Genomic DNA, 22,471 nt, shown 5'->3' on the forward strand with positions numbered 1-22,471 from the left:
TTCCTCGTGGTTGAATGCACTTATTGTGAGTGGCTTTGGATAAAATCGTCAGACAAATGAAATGTAATAGCGTTTTAATTAACAAACTGAAAATTGCTCTCTACCAAAAAAAAAGTTACGTCAAATTGCTTCACTTTTGCACGGAACAAAGTAAAAATAGTTTCAACCTGTTCAAACTGAATCCTTCAATTTAATCTAACAACACAAAGCTTGATTTCATAATTCAGTTTTGGATCTTACCTTCAATTTGAGGCAGTGTGGTGTTTTCATGCTGTTACTAAAGGTTGAAATCTTTCCTCATCCTTCACTTCACTGAACTCGAGTGAACAAAAAGGCAGAAACTAGAGAAGGCGGAACAAGTCTACAGAGGAACCTGCACTGTTGGAAAGATGTGGGCCAATGCAAACCCCAGCTCTCTGCGTCTGCTCTTCACGTCTGCAAAAACTAGGTCTGGGATTCTGGAAACTGCAGCTTTGTGAAGCAACTTAAACTCACTTGTGTATAAATAATTAAATAAGGAGACGTTAGATTAATTTGACAAACAATATATACTGGTATCATGATTTATAGCCGAGAATGGATATTTTTTTTTGGTGTGGAATCAAAAGAAAGGAGAATAGGCAGTAGAGAAAAAGAAATAGGCCACATGACAGAAAGACAATTCTTTATTTGTCACAGCAGAAATAACAAAGGATGTTGGCAAAATAAAAACCGCACAAAAAACAATCAGGTATCACCCTCACCAAACCTTTAACAAAAAACAAGTTAATTTGGTGTTTTGACATTTTTATTATTTAGTTTTTGTAACACACATTTGAGCTTTTTCTTCTTTAATGTTTGATTTTCGGACATTTCCTCTTTGTTATTGTAGTGGAAGTGTTTTGACATCCTCACTGAATAAGGCGGAGGAGGAAGAAGATGAGGAGGAGGAGGAGGAGGAGGAGGAGGTGCACGGCCGCGACTGCGAGACCAAGCTGCAACAGTCCAATAAAAGAGGGTGGAGGCAGTAATCTGACGGGGAGGGGCAGTGACTACTGACGGCAGTAGAAATCAACAGGAAATGGATTCATGTGAAAGTTAAGAAAACTTACTAATAAAGAGTGGATGGACTTGTTCCGTGGAGCAGGTTTTCTGAATTATCTGGATGCGTTTGCTGAGAAAACGTCTTTTAACAGATCTCAGTTTCAATCAGAAAAGTTTTCCAGATAAATAGAGTGACTCTGCTCTGAGAACAGACCCCCGGCTCGCCCCCCGGCCCCAAACACCTCATCTGTACATCTGCACCAATTGATTTGACTGTGTGTATATGCAATCGGAGAGATTTATTTACATGTTTTGTCATTTTGAAGCGTGCATTTGAGCTTGGTGGGGATGCGACTTTTCATGATGTGTTGTTGTTGTTGCGTTTGTGTTAGCATCCACAGCTCTCCTCCCTCACTCCAAGCAAATGGCTCTGTTGTCTCAGTCCGCCACCCTCCGGTAGAAGTAGAGGTATCCCAGGTCTTTTGGAGGTTTCTCTGAAGCACACACCTTCTGATCATTGAAGATGACCCACCTAACAAACAGAGGATTCAAAGTTAACAAAGAGCCGTCTGGTGACACCTGCTGTTGCCAAATAACTAAAACCATAATAATAGATAAAATATAAAAGGTATTTTTCAGTGTTCAGAGAAGGATCCATATGTACAGATGGGAAAACTTCTGTTATCCAAATAGATTTCCAAAGTATATTTAAAACCATTTACATTGTGTTGACCTCACAGCTATGAAAAGCTTGATTGTTCAAACCAGACCTGGAGTTTGCTGCCCCCTGGTGAGGAACCGTGACACCTGCTACATAATAATTTAAATATGACTCTTTAAAGACATTTCCTCCATCATGACCGATAAAATGGTTTGAGAACATAAAAGCAAATCATTTCTTAGACTGTGACTCCTTTGCATTTTTGTTGCTTCTGGAAAACATGTAAATATAAATGCAATTTATTACATTTTCTCGGTCTGATACTGATTTTCTCTGTACCTTTTCCTTTGAATTTGATAAAAAGGACATTTTGATGCCTTGAAAGAGTAAAATTTCCCTGTAAGTTAGAAACAAGTGTGAAAAACCCCAACTCACTGCTGATCCTTCTTGATGTGACAGACGTAGTGGCCGCACATTGTGCTTGTCCCCATGTGACTGATGAATGCAAACAGCTCGTACTCTGGATAAACAAAACACAAATTCAATCCACATTATAAAATAGATTAAATGGATACATATTATCAAAAGTGTCACATTAAAATATGATTGCTGAAAGAACATAAGACTTGAGACGTAAAATCTGCTGTCGACACTTCATGTTTCTTGGACACAATCTGAGGTGATAACCGTTCTGAATGCCTCGGTCTCTCATCCCTCTCTTAGACTCACTTCCTGGTCCGTCTCTGACTCGAGGCCCAGGGGGCGGTTCCCTGCCCTCGCTCTCTGCAGCTGAGCGGCCTCCTTCAGACACATCCATGGACTCCAGGTCATCCAGGTGCGAGAAGATCCAGTCCACTGCACGTTCCAGTACGTTACTCTGACAAACAAACACCAGTTGGGAAAGATGGAAACGGCAAATCTATAATCAGTACGTGTTTTTTTTAAGTAGAATATTTTATGAGCTAGAGGACACACTGCAAAATACATCAAATGGATGTTACTAATTTTGACACATAAAGTGGAAGCTGCATTTATGTTTATTTGGGTTGTGATACTTTAATAAATAATTCAAAAATGCTGTGATACTTTACATTTATAAGGAGCCAAATGTTTAATGATGTCAATATAATTTAACAGCAGGCGGCTCCAACTACTTCCCTTCCACATGTCTTGCCACAAGTGGTAAGACATAGATCCTGATAAGTGTCTAATGGTCAAAAACAACATTTAACTAACCCAAATTTAGCTTTGTTTAGTGTTTTAGTAAAAGTCGTATAAAATTTGATGTTAGTCACCTAGTGCTTCTCAACTTTTGCCCACTAACTAATCTCTGGCCGATTCATTTAGATATGTAGTCAAAACTGCGGTAGCCAAGGTTCTTAATAATACATCCACATAAGAAAGATTTCATCGAACCACAACAGTCCTGAAGACATAGTAACTAAAAGACATACTTGCTAGTATTTGTGAGAGTGAAGCCTAATGCAGGTTTAATTTAAATCCTGTGACTCATTTTGTTGAGGTATAAAAACAAACTTGGGGGACTTTCTCCAAGAAAGACAAAAACTTGGCTTCATTGCTGACTGAATTCAAAGACGCCAGCTGTGCCTGTATTGGCCCAGTTCTACAGAGTCTAGCCGCCTGTGAAATTAGTAAAAATCCTCATCTCGAGCTGGACGGAGTTTGATTCTCACCGTGGCTCGGAGTGCTTTGGTTGCCTGGTCTCGGCTGAAGCCCATGGAGACGATGGTTGCCAGGTGCTCCTCGGAGAGGCTCTCTGTGGGAGTGGTGCCGGCGCCGGAGCTGCAGCCTGGCAACACCAGGGGGGCCGAGAAGTCTGTAGCCAATCAGAAAGAGTACATGAGAACTGAGAGGAGCCGTCAGACTGATGCTTTGCTTACTGGTGAATTCCCATTGCTCTAAACATGTAAAGCGTCCTTGGGTCTCTTGATAAGCACCAAATAATAATAATAATAATAATAATAATAATAATAATAATAGGTGTGTAATATTAATATTACACACCTGGGTCATCCATATGGCCCATGATCCAATTCATGGCAGCATCAATTCCAGTGTTTCCAGTGTAGTACACTGCTTTCCTGCAGGCCTCCAGCGGGAATCCCATTTCACATAACTGGGACACAGTGGAGTCATCAAGAACTGGAGCTGAGGGTTGAGAGGAAACAGTTGAATTACTTGGATCCATTTTTGGAAAATGTATTTGGTTTTGTTTGTTTTCATAGAAATAATTGTTGCTCTTTTTTCTTGTGTCCTAAGAACTTCCTCAATATGAACAGAACGTAAAAGAACAAAAAGGTAAAAAAATATGGTATAAATAAAATATTGGAAACCAAATCATATATAACTTCTAAAAGAAAAGCATGAAAATATGACTTCTTCAATTTGAAATGCAACAAAAACAACTTCACATGACACAAAAGTAACAAATATTAATGGCAATGGACGGACTCGAGAAAACAGAAAAGGCAGAAAAGAAGAAAAGTAGGAAACAAGGGCGGACAAATAAGAGTGTCACTGAGGAAGGAGTCAAAGAGCAGAAACAACAGACAGACTGACACAGCAGTGGGGAGTAGAGCGAGTCGTCCTCCTCGTTGCCATGGAAACCCAGGATACCTTTAACCTCCATATCAGGGGTCACAAGTGAGGGCGGGGCCACCTCTGGTAGAAGCTCCTCCCCCGGCTGCTGGCCAATGGCACTAAGTGCACTCAGGTCCAGAGTGTCAGGAACGTCTATGCTCACGTCTGCACGGAGGGGAGAACAAAATTAAAATCACACCTCTGCAATTCAACTATAAAAAGCTCCTGGGATTTGGGATGCATTTTTTTTTTTTTTTGTATTTGTTGCTAGTATAATGGCATTAGGAAGATATTTAATCGAAGAAGAGATTTAAATTACCATCTGGGCACTCAACAAACCAACCATCGGATCGTTGAGACCCCTGTTCCTAACCTCCCATGTATTCTAAACTGCACTTGCTATGGTGATGATGATAATAGGGGTAACATCACAGTGACATTGCTTTGTAACTAGAACCCATGAAGCCCACCAGGTTATTGTTTTAGATCACAAACTTATGAATGTGATTCACATGTTTCCAGGGCCTCCAGACTCTACTGAGGCCTAGTTTGTCTCAATGAGCAGATTTCCATCTCTTTCAAGAATATATAAATGTACCTACAGTAAGAAAACTAAACATCTCTGCAACAAAAACATTTAATAAAATATTTGATTACCCAGTTTCTTGGGTACCCAGTCAAGACCAAAGGTAAACTTCTTAATCTGGATAACCAGATGGTCGGGGAAAGAGGCAAAGCGGGTGGTTCTGAAAAGAGACAAAAGCTGATGTTAACAAATTTATTGTAAGATTTGATAATCTCTTTCATGCTGTGAATGGGCATAACTTTCATACTTGGTAGCAGTAGTTTTGGCTTGAACAGCTGAGCTCCAGAAGTCTGCGAGGATCTCTGGTTCACTGAGGGCTGCCATGCAAGATGTGAAGGGGATTTGTGCACGCACTGTCGGGGCGGATGAGTCCCCCTCCTCACGCCGGCGCTCTGCCTCCTGAAGCTCTTCTGTAACAACAATAAACGTTTGAAAAACAATTGAAAGAAATATGCGCCATTAAAAAACACAAAATTGCTGAAGAAGTATTAGCATTTCACAAGATACAAATGCAGGATGTTTTTTTTGTCACAGGAGATCAAATATCGCTCATACTATGGCATTATCTGAGCACCTTATTGTTTAATCCCTAAATTTATACATAACACTTCAAATAAGAGTTAGACTGAAACTGACCAGGCTTATATCAGCTCATATTAGCTTACTGCAAACATGTACGATATAAGAAAATAAATCAGTTTATCATTAAAATTTCAGCGATACACAAATAGAACTTCTCAAATATCGATATCAGCCTAAAAACTACTGCAAATAATATCTGCTCTGGTTTTTATAGCTCATTAAAAGATGCAACAAAGTGGATCGGGTCAAAGTTTTGATTTTGAAGCTCTAAACATATGATCAGTGGCAAAATCACTTTGCTCTCAAATGAGCAACAGCTTTCCTGCAGGAAAAGTGAAGGGACACTTAACCTGGTCATTGCTCTATCTTGGGTATTCAGGGCCATTTGGATTTTATGCTTTACTGCTGGACCCAAATGCCAGTCAGTCTAAAATGTAATATTGGTCGTGACCTTTCAATATGCAACGAATGAGAGGACAGCTGTGCATAATGTGTCCTAAAATGACCATTTCTTAACAGGATAATTGATTTCTTTATTACACTGCGAATTAAGCTAAAATTAATTATTCACAGATCATCTTTAATGGCATTGGGGCAGCTTCCTTCAACACATGTTGGTGATGTAAACCAATGCTAGCACCCCAACACAGTGGATACTACTCAGCATGTGTAGATCTGGAGAGTGTATTCCATTAGCCCCATCACCTGTGTTGGTGGCCTGGTCCATGGGCACAGGAAGCTGAACGATGTAATCTACCCGCTGTGTGTACTTGGCTTTCTGTGATTGCTCACACACGATCCTCTCCTCCACCAGGAACCTGAAGGCTTCAGATGGGTTTGGCCCGGAGCGACAGTTTCTCTGTGGGTCAAAGGAAAGACTGCTATAAGAGAGGAGAGTGATAATATAAGCAGTAAAACAACAGAAGCAACTGCAGACTGCTGCTTTACCTCCACCATGTTAATGAAGTGCAATAAAAACTCCTGAGCATCCTGTTGACGATTGGTGGAAAACTCCGGGTGGCCCCGTCCAACAAGTGCTTTAAACATTCGGGGTGCTATGCCAATTTGGTCTCCCTGCAAACAAAGAATGAACAGTCAGATTCTTCCAATGGTGAGAGTTTCAGGTAAACTGCATTCTCACTCATTTCTGAAAGTAAATCCTCTTACCCTGGGTTCAGAGGCACCGTTTTCATCTGCAGGGTCTGGTGCTGGTTTGCAGTACTCTCCTGACAACAGTCCATACCCGAGCTTGGCTCTGAGATAAACAAACAAAGTTGACATCACTGCACATCCAACAATATACCAACATCTTACACAAGAGGAGGAGTTGAATATAGATCTGAATGTATTTTTGGCTTTCAAGCAACATGTTGGAATGTCAATTGGGAAGAGAAGTCTTTCACTCAAGTTTCTGTATCACTACAAAAGTAAGGATTATTTGGAATTAGATGTTATAAACAATCTTTAAGATATTTACATTTTTGTATTTAAAATAATAAAGAGTACAATAAATCACTGCGTAGACCTGACTGTTAAAAGGTGTGTCATGGTAAATGCAGTAGACTGTACCAGACTTAAGTTTCACTTTTGTTTTCACAATAAGAGGCTCTATCAGGTTTAGTTTAGTCACAGTCAAAGCAAAGCTCTTGTCTGTCAATATCAGTCTATCTAAAACTTACCAATATCAACAGAGCTTTTCAGTTTAGGAGGACAAAAACAAGGGGCAAAAAAACATTTTAACATTACATAAAAAGACTATTTGCGGCTGACAGCTGACACAGTGTATGCTTGTGCATATTAATGTTGGTTGATTGTGAAAAACAAAACCAAGTAAGATGAACATTACGTTTTTTTACTCTGCACCAGAGTTTGAGGAGGGCTCACCAATGAGAAGGAATAATTCTGAAGTAGACTCCAGAGCTTAACCACAGGACAAGCAAACAGAGGTAGTGGTAATAAAAGAGCTTATCGTATAAATTCAGGAGCCAAGTAAGGAGACTCACACTTGGGTTTTGAAGTCCTGGGTGGGGTCACTAGGAGCATCATCGATGATCTTGTCGATGTTGGACACGTACCTGGAAGACATCAACACGTGAACCCAATTCTTTGCATTCAGTATCTTAGAGTTAATGCTGGATAGAAACATTTCAAAGTTGAGCGCTAAATCCAAGACATGAGCAATAACTTATTCACCTCTACTGCTGTAATCATGAATATTGAAGCATTAACAAAGTGTATATAGGGTACTGACTTGCTCTGGAAGTCTGGGACAGTGAAGAGCACTTGCATGACAGAGTTGAGGTAGCAGCTGTTGCCCAGGTTCTTCATGCCGGTCAGGCCGGGGCCGAACAGTGGACGTAGGGTGGTCCCTGACTCCTGGATCACCTCCCACTCTCCCACACGCTGGTTCACTGCAATCTCCAGCTCTGTCATCGTCCGCTCAGTCTGAGGGCAAAGCAGTCAATTGTATGAGAAAATGCAGGATGCAAGGTACAAGCAAATCAAATCTTTGCTGCAGCCTCCCCACAATGTTTTGAGAATGATGAGAAAAATTTGCCAAAATGAAGAAGTGATGACAACAGACAGACGAGGAAGAAAATACATCAACAGTGCACTTAGCGCTGCACTTTTTCCATCGCTCCATTGAAGCATAACTCTTCCACCCCCCGTCAGTGCAATATCATTAGGCCCGTGCTGCAATACATTAGCAAGACGAGAAATAACATTACAGTACACAGTGAGCGCCACTGAGATCATAGAGCTTCTGTGTAGACTGTGCTCTGCATAAGGAGAAGCAGATGGCACAAAAGTAATGGTAGCAGGAAAACAAAGAAGAAACAGGTGTGGAGGAAATTATCTGAAACTGGGGAAATTAGGTAGTTATGATGATGTGTATGGCATCAAAGTCAAGCCAACAGGGAGACGTGTGCTTCTTATTGTAGCTCATCAGTAATTATAGTGTAAAAATGGCTAAACAATGTTATATTAATTAAGAGTGTTCGACCAAGAAAAAGATGGCCAATTATAACTAATAACAGAATTTTTGTTAAAAATATGTCAGTGTGTTGCTTCATACAAATAAATCTCCAAATCTCTTGTTTTTGTCCATCTGTCAATTTTCTTGAAATCCATTCAACTGATCAACTTCAAAATTGGTGGGTGTGATTTTGAGACCAAGGAGGTGCGTGTCAACTTTGAAGGGTTTTAGAGGAGCAGTTGTCGAAACCACAACTCGAACCCCCTTTTTAATCAAGTAACACTATATAATCAATGTCTGCTCTGTAAGGCAGAGCCAGCAATAACTGTGTAGACGTCCACCAACAAGGGGATAAAAGCTGTATCTCTCTGACCGAATGTAAAACACATGGCTAAAAACGTTCCATCTATAAGTACGGGGTCCGATAAACAAAATTACAGATTTTAAACAATGGTCAACGAGAGCTAAATAAAACAAAGTAACATATGTTTCAACTTAAAACTGTAAGAAGTTACCTTCTCCATGGTCATCATGTTGATGCCAAAGTGTGAAAGGTGCTCTGGTAACTTGGGATCCAATACCATGTCATCCTCATCATAGGAGTACACATCTGGACATACAAAACATTGTGTTATCAGTCAATTTATGCTTAATGTGCTACAAAATACTAACCACTACTAAGGCTGTGGAGATCGACCTGTTTTCCTATCGCTATTCTACATTTTTATTATTATTCAAAGTGGGAGTATTAACTTTATGTTCAATTTAATTTGCCTCGATGTACTTTCACATAGGAATTTCGAGCATATAACTAAGACTTGCAACATAGACATGGACTCATGGGTGCACATACACTAACACACACTGCTCGGACTGTGCTTTTAGTGTATATCAATAACACAATTGTTAATACAGCTTAATTGCAGTATCCCTTCTCCATACAGGTCAAGATTAAATACTCATGGAGACTCACGAGGGCAAAGATTATTTCCTTGATATGTAACAGCTATATCAGTGTCATGCAATCCATTTACCTGCTCCATCGGGAGTGATGGTGCCGAGTTTGACAGCGATTGGGTATCCTGTCTGCTGGAAGTGAAGAAGGGCGTGGTTGTTTCCCCCAGAGCCATCAAAATATCTACGACCACACAGCAACTTGCCGTCTGTCAGGTTCATCCAAATATTCTCCTCGAGGTCACAGACCTCACACCGCCATCCACTAAAATGATGAAAAGAAGAATAAGTAAGTGAGTAGTGAGTGTCAAACTGAAATGAAATGTTTTATGCAGACACTGCTCTCCAAGATCCTGAGTTTTCAAATGATAAAACTGAACAGCTATTTTTGTATCTTAAATGTGTATCATAGGATCAGCAAGATTTATAAACTAATGGCACAATGGATACGAATTTCAAAAGTGCTACTGCATGGACAGTCTCTTTGCTAACTTCAATAGAACATGTGTAAATACCAGGGTTATAACAAGACAGCTACTGTATTTGCAGAATTCTTTTGATCCATTTTGAGGGAAATACAGGAGCAGCTTTGTTTAAAAGGAAGTGTACTGCAGGTTTACATAAGGCACGGTTCTTCTCACCTGGGAGGAATCTTGACTCCGTTATCCAGCTGTTTGAGGTCAATAGCATACTTCGACTCCTGTCTCACCTCTCCATCCCACTGTTGAACTTGTAATGTGTGAGACACTGAGTCAGCTGCCATGATACCCGTCATTGACAGGGACACCTTAAGGGACAGAAAATATATCAACAAATTAGAACTAAATTCTCATGATGAAACTCCTCAAGTACTTGATTACTGATGGTATTGTAACAACGTTTATTACACACACTTTGCATCCCTGTGCTATTAAGTGATATATCTACTACATGCTGTATGAAGGCTAACTTGTAAAAGATCTCTGAAGATTTGTTTATGTTTGCATCAAGCCCCTGTGCTATGTCCTATTGGCATCAAATCTAACAATCTAACAAGTACTATATTTCCACACAAACATGACAGAACCTGAATGATTTCTCTTGCCAGATAACAGACAAGATATCTCACCCGCTCTTTCACAACGTCAGGCATGGTTGCAAGGCCCTCTGATGTCACTTCCTGCCTGTCAGGTAAAATGACCACCTTTACATCCTCCTCATACAGCTCCTGCTCCACATCAAAACCTCCTTCGATACCTGGACACACCAGAAACAAGAGGGCAGGAAGACATGGGTCAGCTTCTGAAACAGGACAGCTGGATATTACCGTATTTTCCGCACTATAGGGCGCACTGGATTATAAGGCGCACTGTCAATGAATGGTCTATTTTCGATCTTTTTTCATATATAAAGCGCACCAGACTATGAGGTGCATTAAGCGAAACAAAACAGTCTGTCAAACTTTATTAAACGACGAGACTGATACCTTAGCCCAGGCATCCACGATCCATTGGCAGATAGTAGCGTAAGTTGCCCGGCGCTGTCTTCCTGTCTTGGTGAATGTGTGTTCGCCTTCTGTCATCCACTGCTCCCACGCACCTCGCAGTTTAACTTTGAACGCCCTGTTGACACCAATATCTAGCGGCTGGAGTTCTTTAGTTAATACACCCGGAATGATGGCAAGCTCCGAATTAGTTTGCTTCACTTTGTTTTTGACAGCATCGGTGAGATGGGCGCGCATGGAGTCGCAGATCAATAGGGACTGTAATATTATGGTGAAGCACAGTATGTATTACTCCGCGACGCTCCTGACTACGGTAGCCGTAATGCTGCAAGCGGTGCGGCTTTGTAGTTTACCAAAGTCGTACTAAAATATTTTGACAGAGCGCCGTGTACCACACAAAATCGCTTTGAGGTCAGTAAGCACAACCAGAATTAATCCATATATAAGGCACTCCGGATTATAAACTGCACTGTCGTTTTTTGAGAAAATTAAAGGCTTTTAAGTGTGCCCTATAGTGCGGAAAATACGGTACCTGTTTGCATCAATACTCTTTCCCGTGCTCACCTATGGCCAGTCTGGTGGGCTTTTTCTTGGGCGGGTGTCCAGATCCTGAGTTGACATCCTCTTCCTTCTGTGAGAATAACATAGGATGTCAGTGGGTGTTGGGATTTGTGGGCCAGGAAATGAAAAGGGATCATTCTGATGCAAAACATTGATTTGAAATGGGTGTCAGTGGGGGATGAGGTCTTGAGGAATCCACCTTAGCTTTGCGAACCCGGGTGATGTGCAGGTAAGCCCTCTGGCCGGAGCGAACATGGTGCCTGTCCACATACTGACTCCCGAAGCCCAGGAAGCTGTTCATGCACACATACAGGCCTCCATCGCTCTCCTGCAAAGAAGACACAGGCAATGGTAAACATCACAAAACCTGCTCCTTTCTCACTCCATCGTGACACCTCGAAAAAAAAAAAGTCACAGCATCAGCTGCTACACATAAGCAAACAAGCTAACAGCTGCATTTCAGCTAAACACTGGTTTAATACTGGGAACTTCAGCTGGAAACACTGGGATGCATCTGTGCTACATTGTATGAAAACAAAATTAGCAGAGCTTAAACTGATGTGTCCATAAAAAACACCCAAGTCAGCTTGCTAGCTAGTTTGACAGCAAACCCACTTACACTGACACGGCTAGCTAACACGCTAACGCAGCTACGCTTCCGTTACAGTGCATTATTAGCTTAGCTCGCTGCTAGCTTGCTAGTTAGCCACAACAGAAATATGAAAGGAAGCCGGAGCTCAAAAGTGGACACAACGGCAGACACAACCAGAGGGGACAGGCAGGGAGACAGGGAGACAGGGAGACAGGGACGGGGACATGAGAGCACAGTTTGGAGGCTGACGCTGGGGTCGAAGCGGGGAAGATGGCTCTCACCGGCGAGGAAAATGACAAGGCGCATTCGTCTTTGTGGACTCGGTCCCCGGGCTTCGGAACCCGAATTGTGGACAAAACCGACATCAAAACGTCCCCAACGTCCGCCATGATGAAGCAGCTGTCTGTGCCTTGATGTGTGGAGCCCCGGCCTCTGGATTCCCCGGCTCGGAAGAGTGTTCTAGCCCGTGTTCTGGTGCCTGTGTTCGGCTGAATGAATCATGAGACGCTGCCTGGCTCTGAACGAAAGGCCGATTGAACTATGCTGCCTGCTGGATACCGTAATGTGTAGAATAACCGCACCCGTCCAGATTTACAACACAATAACTCTCCCGTCTATCAAAGCCATTAAAGTCATTGGCTGAGAATACATGTGGATCGTCGATTAATCGATACATTCAACTTGTTCACCTGCATGTATTGAATCTAACTCATATTTACCAGCACAGTTTTGAGGCTCTGATTTTGTATGTGTTTACTTCTATTTTATGCCCCTTGTTCTTCTCCTCTACAGTTATCTGACAGGTTAAATTTATTGATACTTTAAATTGTAACTCGTTCCATTGTGTCCAAACTGGAGGAACCTTTCTTGCCTAAAAACAACTAAAATTTGGTCAAATATATGTTTTTTGTCAATAATGGTATCGTTATCCAAACTCTACCTCCAATATTTATCCCCATTTATGAAATACTGCCCTATGCAAATGGTGTATTTGAATACGTTTTTGTGAATTCTATGGGGAATCTGGATGACTATGAGGATCCTGGCAGTATACAGTATTTTCTTTGACTATGAGCCTAGGAGCAGACAAATTAGTGCATTGATAAATCAGAATAAACATTCATCCATTCATCCATCCATCCACCGACCAACCCATCCATGCATCCATCCGACAGAGTTGGTTAGAGCTCAACCTGCCCCACTCGTATATTTACGGTAACTTCCGACGAAAGACGCTCAAGGCTGCCTCTAGCGGCTGCATTAAAGAATACACCAACTCCACAGTTGCTGGAAAGTTTTTAGTTCGAGTTTGAACAATCAGCTCAAAACGAGACAATAGGATTAATTTAATAACAAATAAAAACTACTGGTCGCAGATGTAGAAATGAAGAAAGAGAATGACAGTTCCATAATATCCTGAAACGGGAGGAGGAAACTTTGGAGAACTCTCTCTTTCTTCACCAAAACTTTTTCCATAGTCCCTCCCCCTCCTCCTCCTCCTCCTCCTCCTCCAGCTGTGTCTCCTCTCCGGACGGGTTGTCTCGGGGGCCATGGCGCAGCTCTCTGTCCCTCTCTCTGTATACGTGGCGTTTCATTTAGTTCTCGGGGCATCCCTCCATGTCTCCGCTGTGGCTCCGGCCGCGGGCAGCGCCACCCTCCCGGCTCTCCTGCAGCCTTATGACCGCATGTACTACAGCGGGGTCCGGGCGTACTTCGGTGAGGAGTGGGCGAAGGCTGCGGAGCTGCTGGAGAAATCCATCCTGACCAAGCAGTCTCTGCACAGGGTGCGCAGGCAGTGCCATGCGGAGTGTGAGGCAGCAGGGACACAGGGGCTGTCTGAACTGGGTAAGTGCGAGATGTGAGTCCCGTTCAACACTTCTTCATTTGTCGTTTGATTAAATTCACATTAAAGGTTCAGTGTGTAGAATTTAGTGACATCTAGTGGTGGCGTTTCATGTTCATGTTCATGTTCAGAATTCTTTATAATTGGCAAGTATATTTACACCTACAGGAAATTGCCTTGGTGTGGTTGGTGCATTGGACATAAAACAACAATATATACAGTTAGAACAATAAGTTATGGGCACGTGCAGTGCTAAGGTGCAGTGATTGGTTTCGGGATAGTGCCAATAATATATAAATTATGTGCGGGGGGGGGCAGAGTCAGTGGGATGCAGGGGGCTTGTTTGTGAGCCCCACTGCCATGGGTGAAAAAACTGTTCAGGTGGCGCAAGGTTGTTTTTTTTTTGCAGCTGAATACCCATCACCTCACCCTCCCCTTCCAAACATGTGGTAGCTTCAGTTGTCATAAAAACTCAAAAGCTTTTGTAGTAGTTGTGTTTAAAAGTGAACCAATATGAAGTATATCTTAAGAACATTTTCTTTTTCATTTTTTCATTTGATATAAAAATGCCAATAGCAATGGTTACTAAGTTACAGTCACTGCTTTGGGGCAGCTTTGATTTATAGTCAGAAGTAATTATAGTCTATCTGTAGCTTGGTGGGTAAACTATCCTGCTAAATTAGTATATTTCTCAATAAGTGACAGACGAAACAGAGAAAACCAAAGGGTTTAATAAAAAAATTCAGAGAATCAGTTCAGAATTCAAAGATTCAGATTCAGAGTCATCCCAAACAAGGGCAGGAGTATCACCATAATGGTTGATAAGATTCATTCAAACGTTGAAACCTCCTCAAGAGGGTTGACAGAAGCAGAACAATGGGGATTGTTAGGTTTGGGCAACTCGATGAAGACACAAAAGTTACGCTGCAGAGCTGCTTTTAAACTTGATGTCAACCCTTTTCACAGTTTTGATAAGACATGTGAAACACAGAGTTAGAGAGTCGAGGAGGAACAGTCTCCCATGGTTCTGCTGAGGATCTGCACGTTCCACCTGCCGAGCAGTCGTTCCACTGACAACAACATATTTAATGTGAGAGAGGTTGCAGTGAGTCTCAGGGCTTCCCTCTCAAGCTGCTCGCAAGAAACCTATTTCACACTCTCAACGACTATTATTATCATTCTTATTAGACATTATCATCCTGAGCAATGGTATATTTCACCTTTGAAAATGATGCATGTGTTTCTTGTGTTAGACTCTGCGGAGGGGAGTCTGTGGGACCTTGGGACCTTGGATTGGGTGCAGCAGAGGGCTGAGTGTTTGAGGTTCTGTGTCGGACGCTCCGTCAGCCCTGCAGCGCAGCTCCCGGTTTCCTCAGACATAGAATATGAATTCGGCACTCGCAACCCTTACAATTATCTGCAGGTCACATACTACAAGGTAAGCGGTTCTCCAGGCCCTCATACAGTTCTGTGACGTTCTAATAACTGGTCGTATCTCATCGCCCCTGATAGACGTGCAAGTGGGCTTATCTGAAAGTGGCATAACCAGCTTCAACTCTCCCATTCACACTCTCCTCTTCATCCACATCAGTTGGATAAGTTGCAGAAGGCAGCGTCAGCAGCTCACACGTACTTTGTGGCCAATCCCAGTCACCTGGAGATGAGGAACAACATTGAGAAGTACAGGCGGATGGAAGGAGTTACCGAAGAAGCCTTCCAGGACAGAGAGCTCGAGAACGAGAAGCACTGGGTGAGTGAGGAAGAAAAAAGGCACTAAGACTTTATATATTGAACATCTGCAGTGGGTTATTTATCCAGAAAGTCAAAGTCAAATTAAGGAATATTTGTATAATAGTTTAATATTTGAAATTTTGATTTGAATTAATAAATGTACACTCTTACCAACATGTCAGGAGTTCAGATTTTCTTTTGGCAAATGGACTTTGACGTTATCAAAGTGTATTCGAAGAGAAATATTCTGAATTTTTAACTAGGGGAGCCAACTATAGCCTGAGGGATGGCATTTCTCTCTCTCTCTCGCTCTCTCTCTCTCTCTCACCGTCACTCTCACTCTCACATTCACTTTGTGGAATTCAGCAATGCTCACAGAAGGCCTCTGTCTCAGCCACTGATTTACTCTCCTCAGACTCACTTGTTATAACATGACCCAGCTTGTCTGAAATAAGTTCCAATCCTCCATGTATTAGTATCTCCTAACGTCTCACAATTCATCCACCTCTTACCTTTAAATCAACTGAACTTCTTTATGTTCTAAAGTTTATATTATTCTAACAAACGCTACTGAGGAAGTATCTCCATCTTTAATAGAAAACATATTCTTCTCGAACCCATTAACCCCAGGTCCTTTATGATGCTGCAGTCCAGTATGAGGCCTCCTCTGACTGGAGGCAAGCGTCAGAGCAATGGAAGGCGTGTGTGAATGAAACCCTGCGGCAGACGGAGGAGTGCAGGGTGCAGTGTGAGGTGGCCGCCCAGCTGCTGCCCGAGGACAGGGGAGTGGGCAGTGTGGACGGTGTGTTCCAGAAGGCTGCAGGTAAAAGAGAGAGAGAAAAGACTAAATCTTTATCTGTGACACAAACATAGAGAAAAGACATGGCGGCCATTTTTGCTTTTGTTTTCTTTCCCCTCCAGCTCTGTCTCTCTCCCTGTTCTCGTGCCGGCAGTTCTGTGTGACTCAGGTCGCCACACGACCCGGAAGGATTTCTGCTCAGGAGGACTACCTGCCCACACAGCTGGAACATCTGCACATTGCACAGTTTAAAGGTCGGGGGTTTAAAGTTGATTAATTTATGATGCTTTTGTGGGCAGATGCCAACACTGATATTAAGAATTAAACCATTTCTGATACTGATATATTGATTGATATAAATATATATATCATAAAAAAGGCTATGATTATTTTTGGCTTGATGCGTCATCTTCCTCCAAATTTTCTTCATCTTAATATGGTAACACATTCATTTTGAATCTACAAGTGTGGCTGTCGCTCAGGAGGTAAAACAGGTCGTCCACTAGCTAGACGGTGGTTCGATCCCCAGCTCCTTCAGTCTGCAGATTGGGCCTGGTGGCCATGCCGGCAGTGTGTGAATGTGCATCTACTGTGAAGCACTTTGAGAGGTCGATAAAACTAGAAAAGTGTTATATAAATACTGTCTGTTGACTTTTATTCATTTTTCCATGCACGCTTCCCAACAGCTGGTGATATTAGTGGAGCCGTGCAGACGCTGCGTTCTCTTCTCCTGTTTTACCCCACGGATAAGGACTCATTAAACAACCTGCAGTTCTACTATGAGACACTAGGAGGTGACACAGAGTCACAAGGCACACCGCCTGCGCAGGTACAGCTCCATGTCCTTTTATATTGAAATCACAACTGTAGTGATCATAATTATGTCAGTGATTGATTTATTCTCTTAATTCATAAATATACTCAGCTGGAAGGTTCATAAGTGAACTGGGAGCCAACAATTCTTGGTGCCAAATGTTTTTGTCCTTTCTTTATCCATGAGAGAATGTGTGGAATCGCTGTGAGTCATTTCATACATGTACACAAGACCTGTTAATTTTTGACCAAACGTTTGTATGTGTATTATACAGGAAATTGTCCGATACATCAGTCGCTCTTTGCAGGAGAAGAAGCTCCTGTATTTCGGGATGGAGAGCCTCGACCTCAGTTTTACCGACCCAGTAAGTATCCATGCCAAATAAACAATGCTTCTGATGCACGTGCGTGAGAATTTTTAAACTTGAATAATTGTTTCTCATGTAGGATCTTTGGACTCCTGAGGATGTTGTACCTGAATCGCTGAGGGAGGCTTGGAGGTGAGAAATTAAGATAAGGAAATATGAGCTGGAGCTTTTGTTTATACAATGTTGACAGATTGTTTTGTTTTTTACTGTCAGAGCTGAAAAAGAGAAAATAAACGAGAAAATAAATAAGGGCGATCAGGAGGAGGAAGTGGATGACAGTGGCTTTTTCGCAGGTGAGAGAGTCATTCCAACTCTTTTCTGGTAGCGGTTTATAATTCACGACTTTCCTCTCTCAACCTTTCTTACTCGACCTCTCTCCAGGTGGTTCGGTCCCTCGGGTGGGCGTGACCATCACCATGGACGACCAGATCTTGAAGGGGACCAATCGTGTAGCATTAGACGGAGTCATGACTGAGAAGGAGTGTGACAGAATACTGCAGCTAGCAGCGGTAAGTTCACGATGTATGAGTGTCAGACATCGATCAGAAAGAATCAGGAACACTCGCTTTTCATTTCCTCTCGTCTCCGATAGGCTGCGGCATCAGTTGGTGATGGTTACCGAGGACGACGGTCTCCGCACACACCGCATGAGACGTTTGAGGGCCTGACTGTGCTCAGGGCTTTAAAGGTAATAACCTCATGAACTAAATGTGATCACAGTATAAGGCGGTGCAGTGTATTCATTGTAATTTTTACCTTTTTTTACAGCTGGCTCAGGACGGCCTGGTCAACCAATCCGATGCCAGACTGTTACACGAGCTGGGCGAGCGAGCCAGAGACCTGCTGCATTCCTACTTCAGGAGCCCCTCGGGACTCTTCGTGTCGTTCACACACCTGGTCTGCCGCAGTGCCATCGCAGGTAACTACCAAACCAAACGAAAACGACTGCAGCGTTTCCCCTGTCGTCTGATTACTTGAATTTAATGTGTCCTGTTGTTTTGGGCCAGTGATACATTGAGTTTGTTTGATTTTCTGTGCTCTCAGGGCACCAGGAGGGCAGATTGGACCTGTCCCACCCCGTCCACGTCGACAACTGCCTCCTTGAGCCGGAGACAAAACAGTGCTGGAAAGAGCCGCCAGCGTTCATACACAGAGACCTGAGGTACACACAAATACCTTCACTCAGTAATTTATGATTCATGTGGTCACAAACTTCTCATATTTATAATTAAATCTTCAGACAAAATGAGAAAATGTAGTTTTATTCGAATTAACATTTCTGAATCAAGTGATAATACAAAGATATTTTGGTATTTGACTCATTCACATAGAAGAAGGGAGAGAAAATAGTTCTGTTTGTTTGTTTGTCTGGTAGTTAGCATGATTATGCAAAAACTACTGGACGGATTATGCTAAGGATGTGGTATGGGTCAAGAAGGAAGTTCATTTTTCAACTTTCTCCTTGATTTCTTAGAGAATAATCATTTGGATCTTGATGAAAACATTCTGGCATGTTAAGGATATGTATGAGTATGCGGAATTTAGTGCAGATTCAAAAAAAATATCTAGATCTAGTGAATTTAAGGGGACTGGATTTATGAACTCTGTTAGGGTTATTATAGTTTTGCTGTCACGCACTTCATACCTGTTTCTATCACAGTGCTATTCTCTACCTGAACGACAACTTTGATGGCGGAGAGCTGTTTTTCACGAACAGGGATGCCAAGACAGTAACTGTAAGTCACTTTTCAACATTTCCTATTAGAAAATCATTTAAAAATCAAGTTAATAATTTTCCTCTCCATGCCTCCAGGCTCAAGTCAAACCAAGCTGTGGTCGACTGGTGGGCTTCTCCTCAGGTCCAGTGAATCCCCATGGTGTCACTGCGGTGACCAGGGGCCGGAGGTGCTCGCTCGCCCTGTGGTTTACAAAGGAGAAGCTCTACAGGGATATGGTGAGCATGACGATGACACTCGGCAGTGACCTCCTCCTCCTGCAGTCGTGAGAGAGTTGAGGTTGTGAGATCAGCTGGAGAGCAATGCAAATCCAGTGGTTGTTTACATGTTCTGTCAAAGACACTTTGGTCACACCATGTCAGGGGCCTTTTGGTTCAGCGTGGTGTTTATTCTCCTGGGGAAAATGATTTATCAATTTGTAAACTACTGATATTTAAGCTTCATAATTTGGTTTGAATTCAGGAAATCAATTTTGAGTGTAGTGCAGTGTCCTTATCTGGAAAAATACCAGATGCTCCTCTAATAAGTTTCATAGCTGAGTCAAAAGGTGATCTTGAAATAGTCCCAGTAGCTCTCCCAGTTCCATGCTCTGTCATGTTGAGCATCATCAGGCCTGTTTCATATTACCACAGGGGCCGTCAGGAAAAGTTCCAGAAAGTGTCGGGTTGATCATACTCTGACATTCGCGTTCTCGCTATTCCAGAAAATTCCAGGAAAACATTGGGAGTTCAGTTAGACTCATCTTTACTTTTAAAAGAAGAAAAAATACATTCTCCTTCTTGAAGATAAAAAGTCAAATTCACAAGCCAGAAAACAAACTCTCACTCAGATCAGTGCCCTCAGACAGATTGTTTTGTTTTTTACTGTCAGAGCTGAAAAAGAGAAAATAAACGAGAAAATAAATTAGGGCGATCAGGAGGAGGAAGTGGATGACAGTGGCTTTTGAGAGGTGAGAGAGTCATTCCAACTTTTTTCTGGTAGCGGTTATAATTCACGCCTTTCCTCTCTCAACCTTTCTTATTCGTCCTCTCTCCAGGTGGTTCGGTCCCTCGGGTGGGTGTGACCATCACCATGAACGACCAGATTTTGTTTATTCCCCTGGGGAAAATGATTTATCAATTTGTAAACTACTGATATTTAAGCTTCATAATTTGGTTTGAATTCAGGCAATCAATTTTGAGTGTAGTGCAGTGTCCTCATCTGGAAAAATACCAGATGCTCCTCTAATAAGTTTCATAGCTGAGTCAAAAGGTGATCTTGAAATAGTCCCAGTAGCTCTCCCAGTTCCATGCTTTGTCACGTTGAGCATCATCAGGCCTGTTAAAAGAAGAAAAAACACTTTCTCCTTCTTGAAGATAAAATGTCAAATTCAGAAGCCAGAAAACAAACCCTCACTCAGATCAGTGCCCTCAGAGGTTTTTGCTGCTGTGGCCTTATTTGGTCTGCTAGGACCAGGAGCTTAAGGTGGCTAATATTAGCCAATGTTAGTGAGGTTTATGGAAGTATTGGTGTGTAACAGGCATTAGTGAGTCCGTTTTCTGACCTTATGAGACTCGTCCATCAGTGGTACTGTTCCTCCAGACCTTCTTTTTCATGCCCCAGGAAAACAATCCTTGATCTTTCATCCCTGTATTTCTGTTTCTCTCCCTCAGGAGCGAGAGGAGGCCGAGGCCTTGTGGGCCGCAGACGGGCAGAGTGTGGTGAAGAAGGACGAGGAAGGCGGGAAGGGCGGCAGCACCACTGCCACCAGGAACGCTCGGAGCCAAGCATCAAGTGAGAGGAGCCGAGGGAGAGGCAGGGTGACCGGGGCCAAAGACGAGCTGTGAGAGACCGAACTAACATGAAGAGACTAAAACTGGAACACATTCTCATTTGCTGCCATTCCAGTGGAAAATACATCATCCCATAAACAGAACCAAAACACCAAAAACATTTCCACTCATCTGATTTTAAAACATGTTTTTTTCATTTTTTTAACATTCACTCTCTTCATCTTGCTGCGTTTTTCATGTGAAGCTGGCATGTATATACTGTATCTATATTGTATATGATGAAGGTAAGGGAGGGAAAATGAAGAGAATAAAAGAGGAAATGAATGTGACTTTTTTTGCATAAGTGAGCCGTATCCAGTGAAGTGAGGTGCAGAAAGAGCAAGAGAGAACAAAAACAATTGGCAAAGGGAAAGCAAAGTTGTGTAAACTGTTAAGCGATGACCTGAGGTCTTTCTGCGGCTGCCGGCTGATTAAACATGAAAAATGGAAGAATTAAGGTTCATCTCAGTTTTCGGATGAGAGTTGAAACGTGATCAGACAGCAACACCACAGCAGGTGACTGAAAGTAATTACATCGGTAACTAGAGTTCAAGGCAGTAGAAGGGAGAGGAGGGAACATAGAGAGAGAGAGAAAGAGGTGCACAGGGGGGAGGATAGAAATAGAGAGATTACTGTTAATCCCTCATAAATGAGTGCATTTGTTTATGAAGCTTAAAAAATCTCCCATTTAGAATATGGAATAGTAATCCAGCAAGAGATCATTTAATCATTCACGTCTAGTGGAGTGACACTCAACCACCCACTTCCATCTTATCCCTCCCATTACAACCAGTGTCCTCCTGTCGGGCCCCCTCCTCTGCCACCGTCTCGTGCATTAGGTACAGAGCCAAGTACTGTTTATGGCCCATATTAACACTCTCTCTCCCCCCTGTGTTATAATCCCCCCGCCGCTGCAGAATTGGGTCGGCAAGACTGTTTAATGGAGCCTTGGCTTTAACCTTTTCCCTCCCTCACATGCTGAAACCCCGCGGCACCCTTAAAAGTCTGCATTAATCTCTGCGTAAGTAGGTGTTATTTCTGTATAATGCATCTAAGTTGTAACCCCCTAACCCCTACCCCTGTCCTCGCACTCAGCGCCCTCACACCCCAGCCGGCTACTGTTCCAATTACACACTGGTCAGAAAAACATAAAGTTTATAGTGGCGTGATGGGACGTGACGTCATACTTTGCATCTTTTTTATCATTAGCAGAAATTATGTAAGGACTAACAGCGCGGTTATTAAACTGAAATAGCAACATCCTGCCATCATTAGACCTGAGTGCTGTGTGTAGTGAGCAGTCGACAGGATCACTCATCCCTTGTGGTGCACTTCCACTATCCCACTATT

At 42.5% G+C, this 22,471-nt stretch overlaps 2 protein-coding genes across 2 annotated transcripts; one reads left to right on the forward strand and one right to left on the reverse strand.

The window, feature by feature from the left end:
- Positions 1-647: 647 nt before the first annotated feature.
- On the reverse strand, positions 648-12,537 carry usp5 (ubiquitin specific peptidase 5 (isopeptidase T)). The gene is made up of 20 exons (XM_061080699.1): positions 12,302-12,537; positions 11,628-11,756; positions 11,432-11,498; positions 10,493-10,620; positions 10,026-10,171; positions 9,465-9,649; positions 8,946-9,040; positions 7,705-7,898; positions 7,457-7,528; positions 6,621-6,708; positions 6,402-6,527; positions 6,159-6,312; positions 5,119-5,281; positions 4,943-5,031; positions 4,322-4,450; positions 3,710-3,853; positions 3,379-3,521; positions 2,414-2,561; positions 2,120-2,204; positions 648-1,555 (listed from the first exon to the last, which is right to left on the reverse strand). The coding sequence occupies exons 1-20, from the start codon at positions 12,407-12,409 to the stop codon at positions 1,462-1,464; spliced, it is 2,487 nt and encodes an 828-aa protein (XP_060936682.1). The 5' UTR covers positions 12,410-12,537; the 3' UTR covers positions 648-1,461.
- A 1,015-nt stretch (positions 12,538-13,552) lies between these two features.
- p3h3 (prolyl 3-hydroxylase 3) lies at positions 13,553-21,406 on the forward strand. The gene is made up of 16 exons (XM_061080708.1): positions 13,553-13,865; positions 15,117-15,301; positions 15,455-15,613; positions 16,225-16,417; positions 16,516-16,647; positions 17,080-17,222; positions 17,482-17,571; positions 17,654-17,706; positions 17,788-17,867; positions 17,956-18,083; positions 18,167-18,262; positions 18,343-18,493; positions 18,619-18,736; positions 19,235-19,310; positions 19,388-19,528; positions 20,963-21,406. Exons 1-16 carry the CDS (start codon positions 13,571-13,573, stop codon positions 21,134-21,136), a joined length of 2,214 nt encoding a protein of 737 aa, XP_060936691.1. The 5' UTR covers positions 13,553-13,570; the 3' UTR covers positions 21,137-21,406.
- Positions 21,407-22,471: the final 1,065 nt, after the last annotated feature.

The sequence above is a fragment of the Limanda limanda genome, chromosome 11, assembly GCF_963576545.1.
Source record: "Limanda limanda chromosome 11, fLimLim1.1, whole genome shotgun sequence".
Lineage (NCBI taxonomy): Eukaryota > Metazoa > Chordata > Actinopteri > Pleuronectiformes > Pleuronectidae > Limanda > Limanda limanda.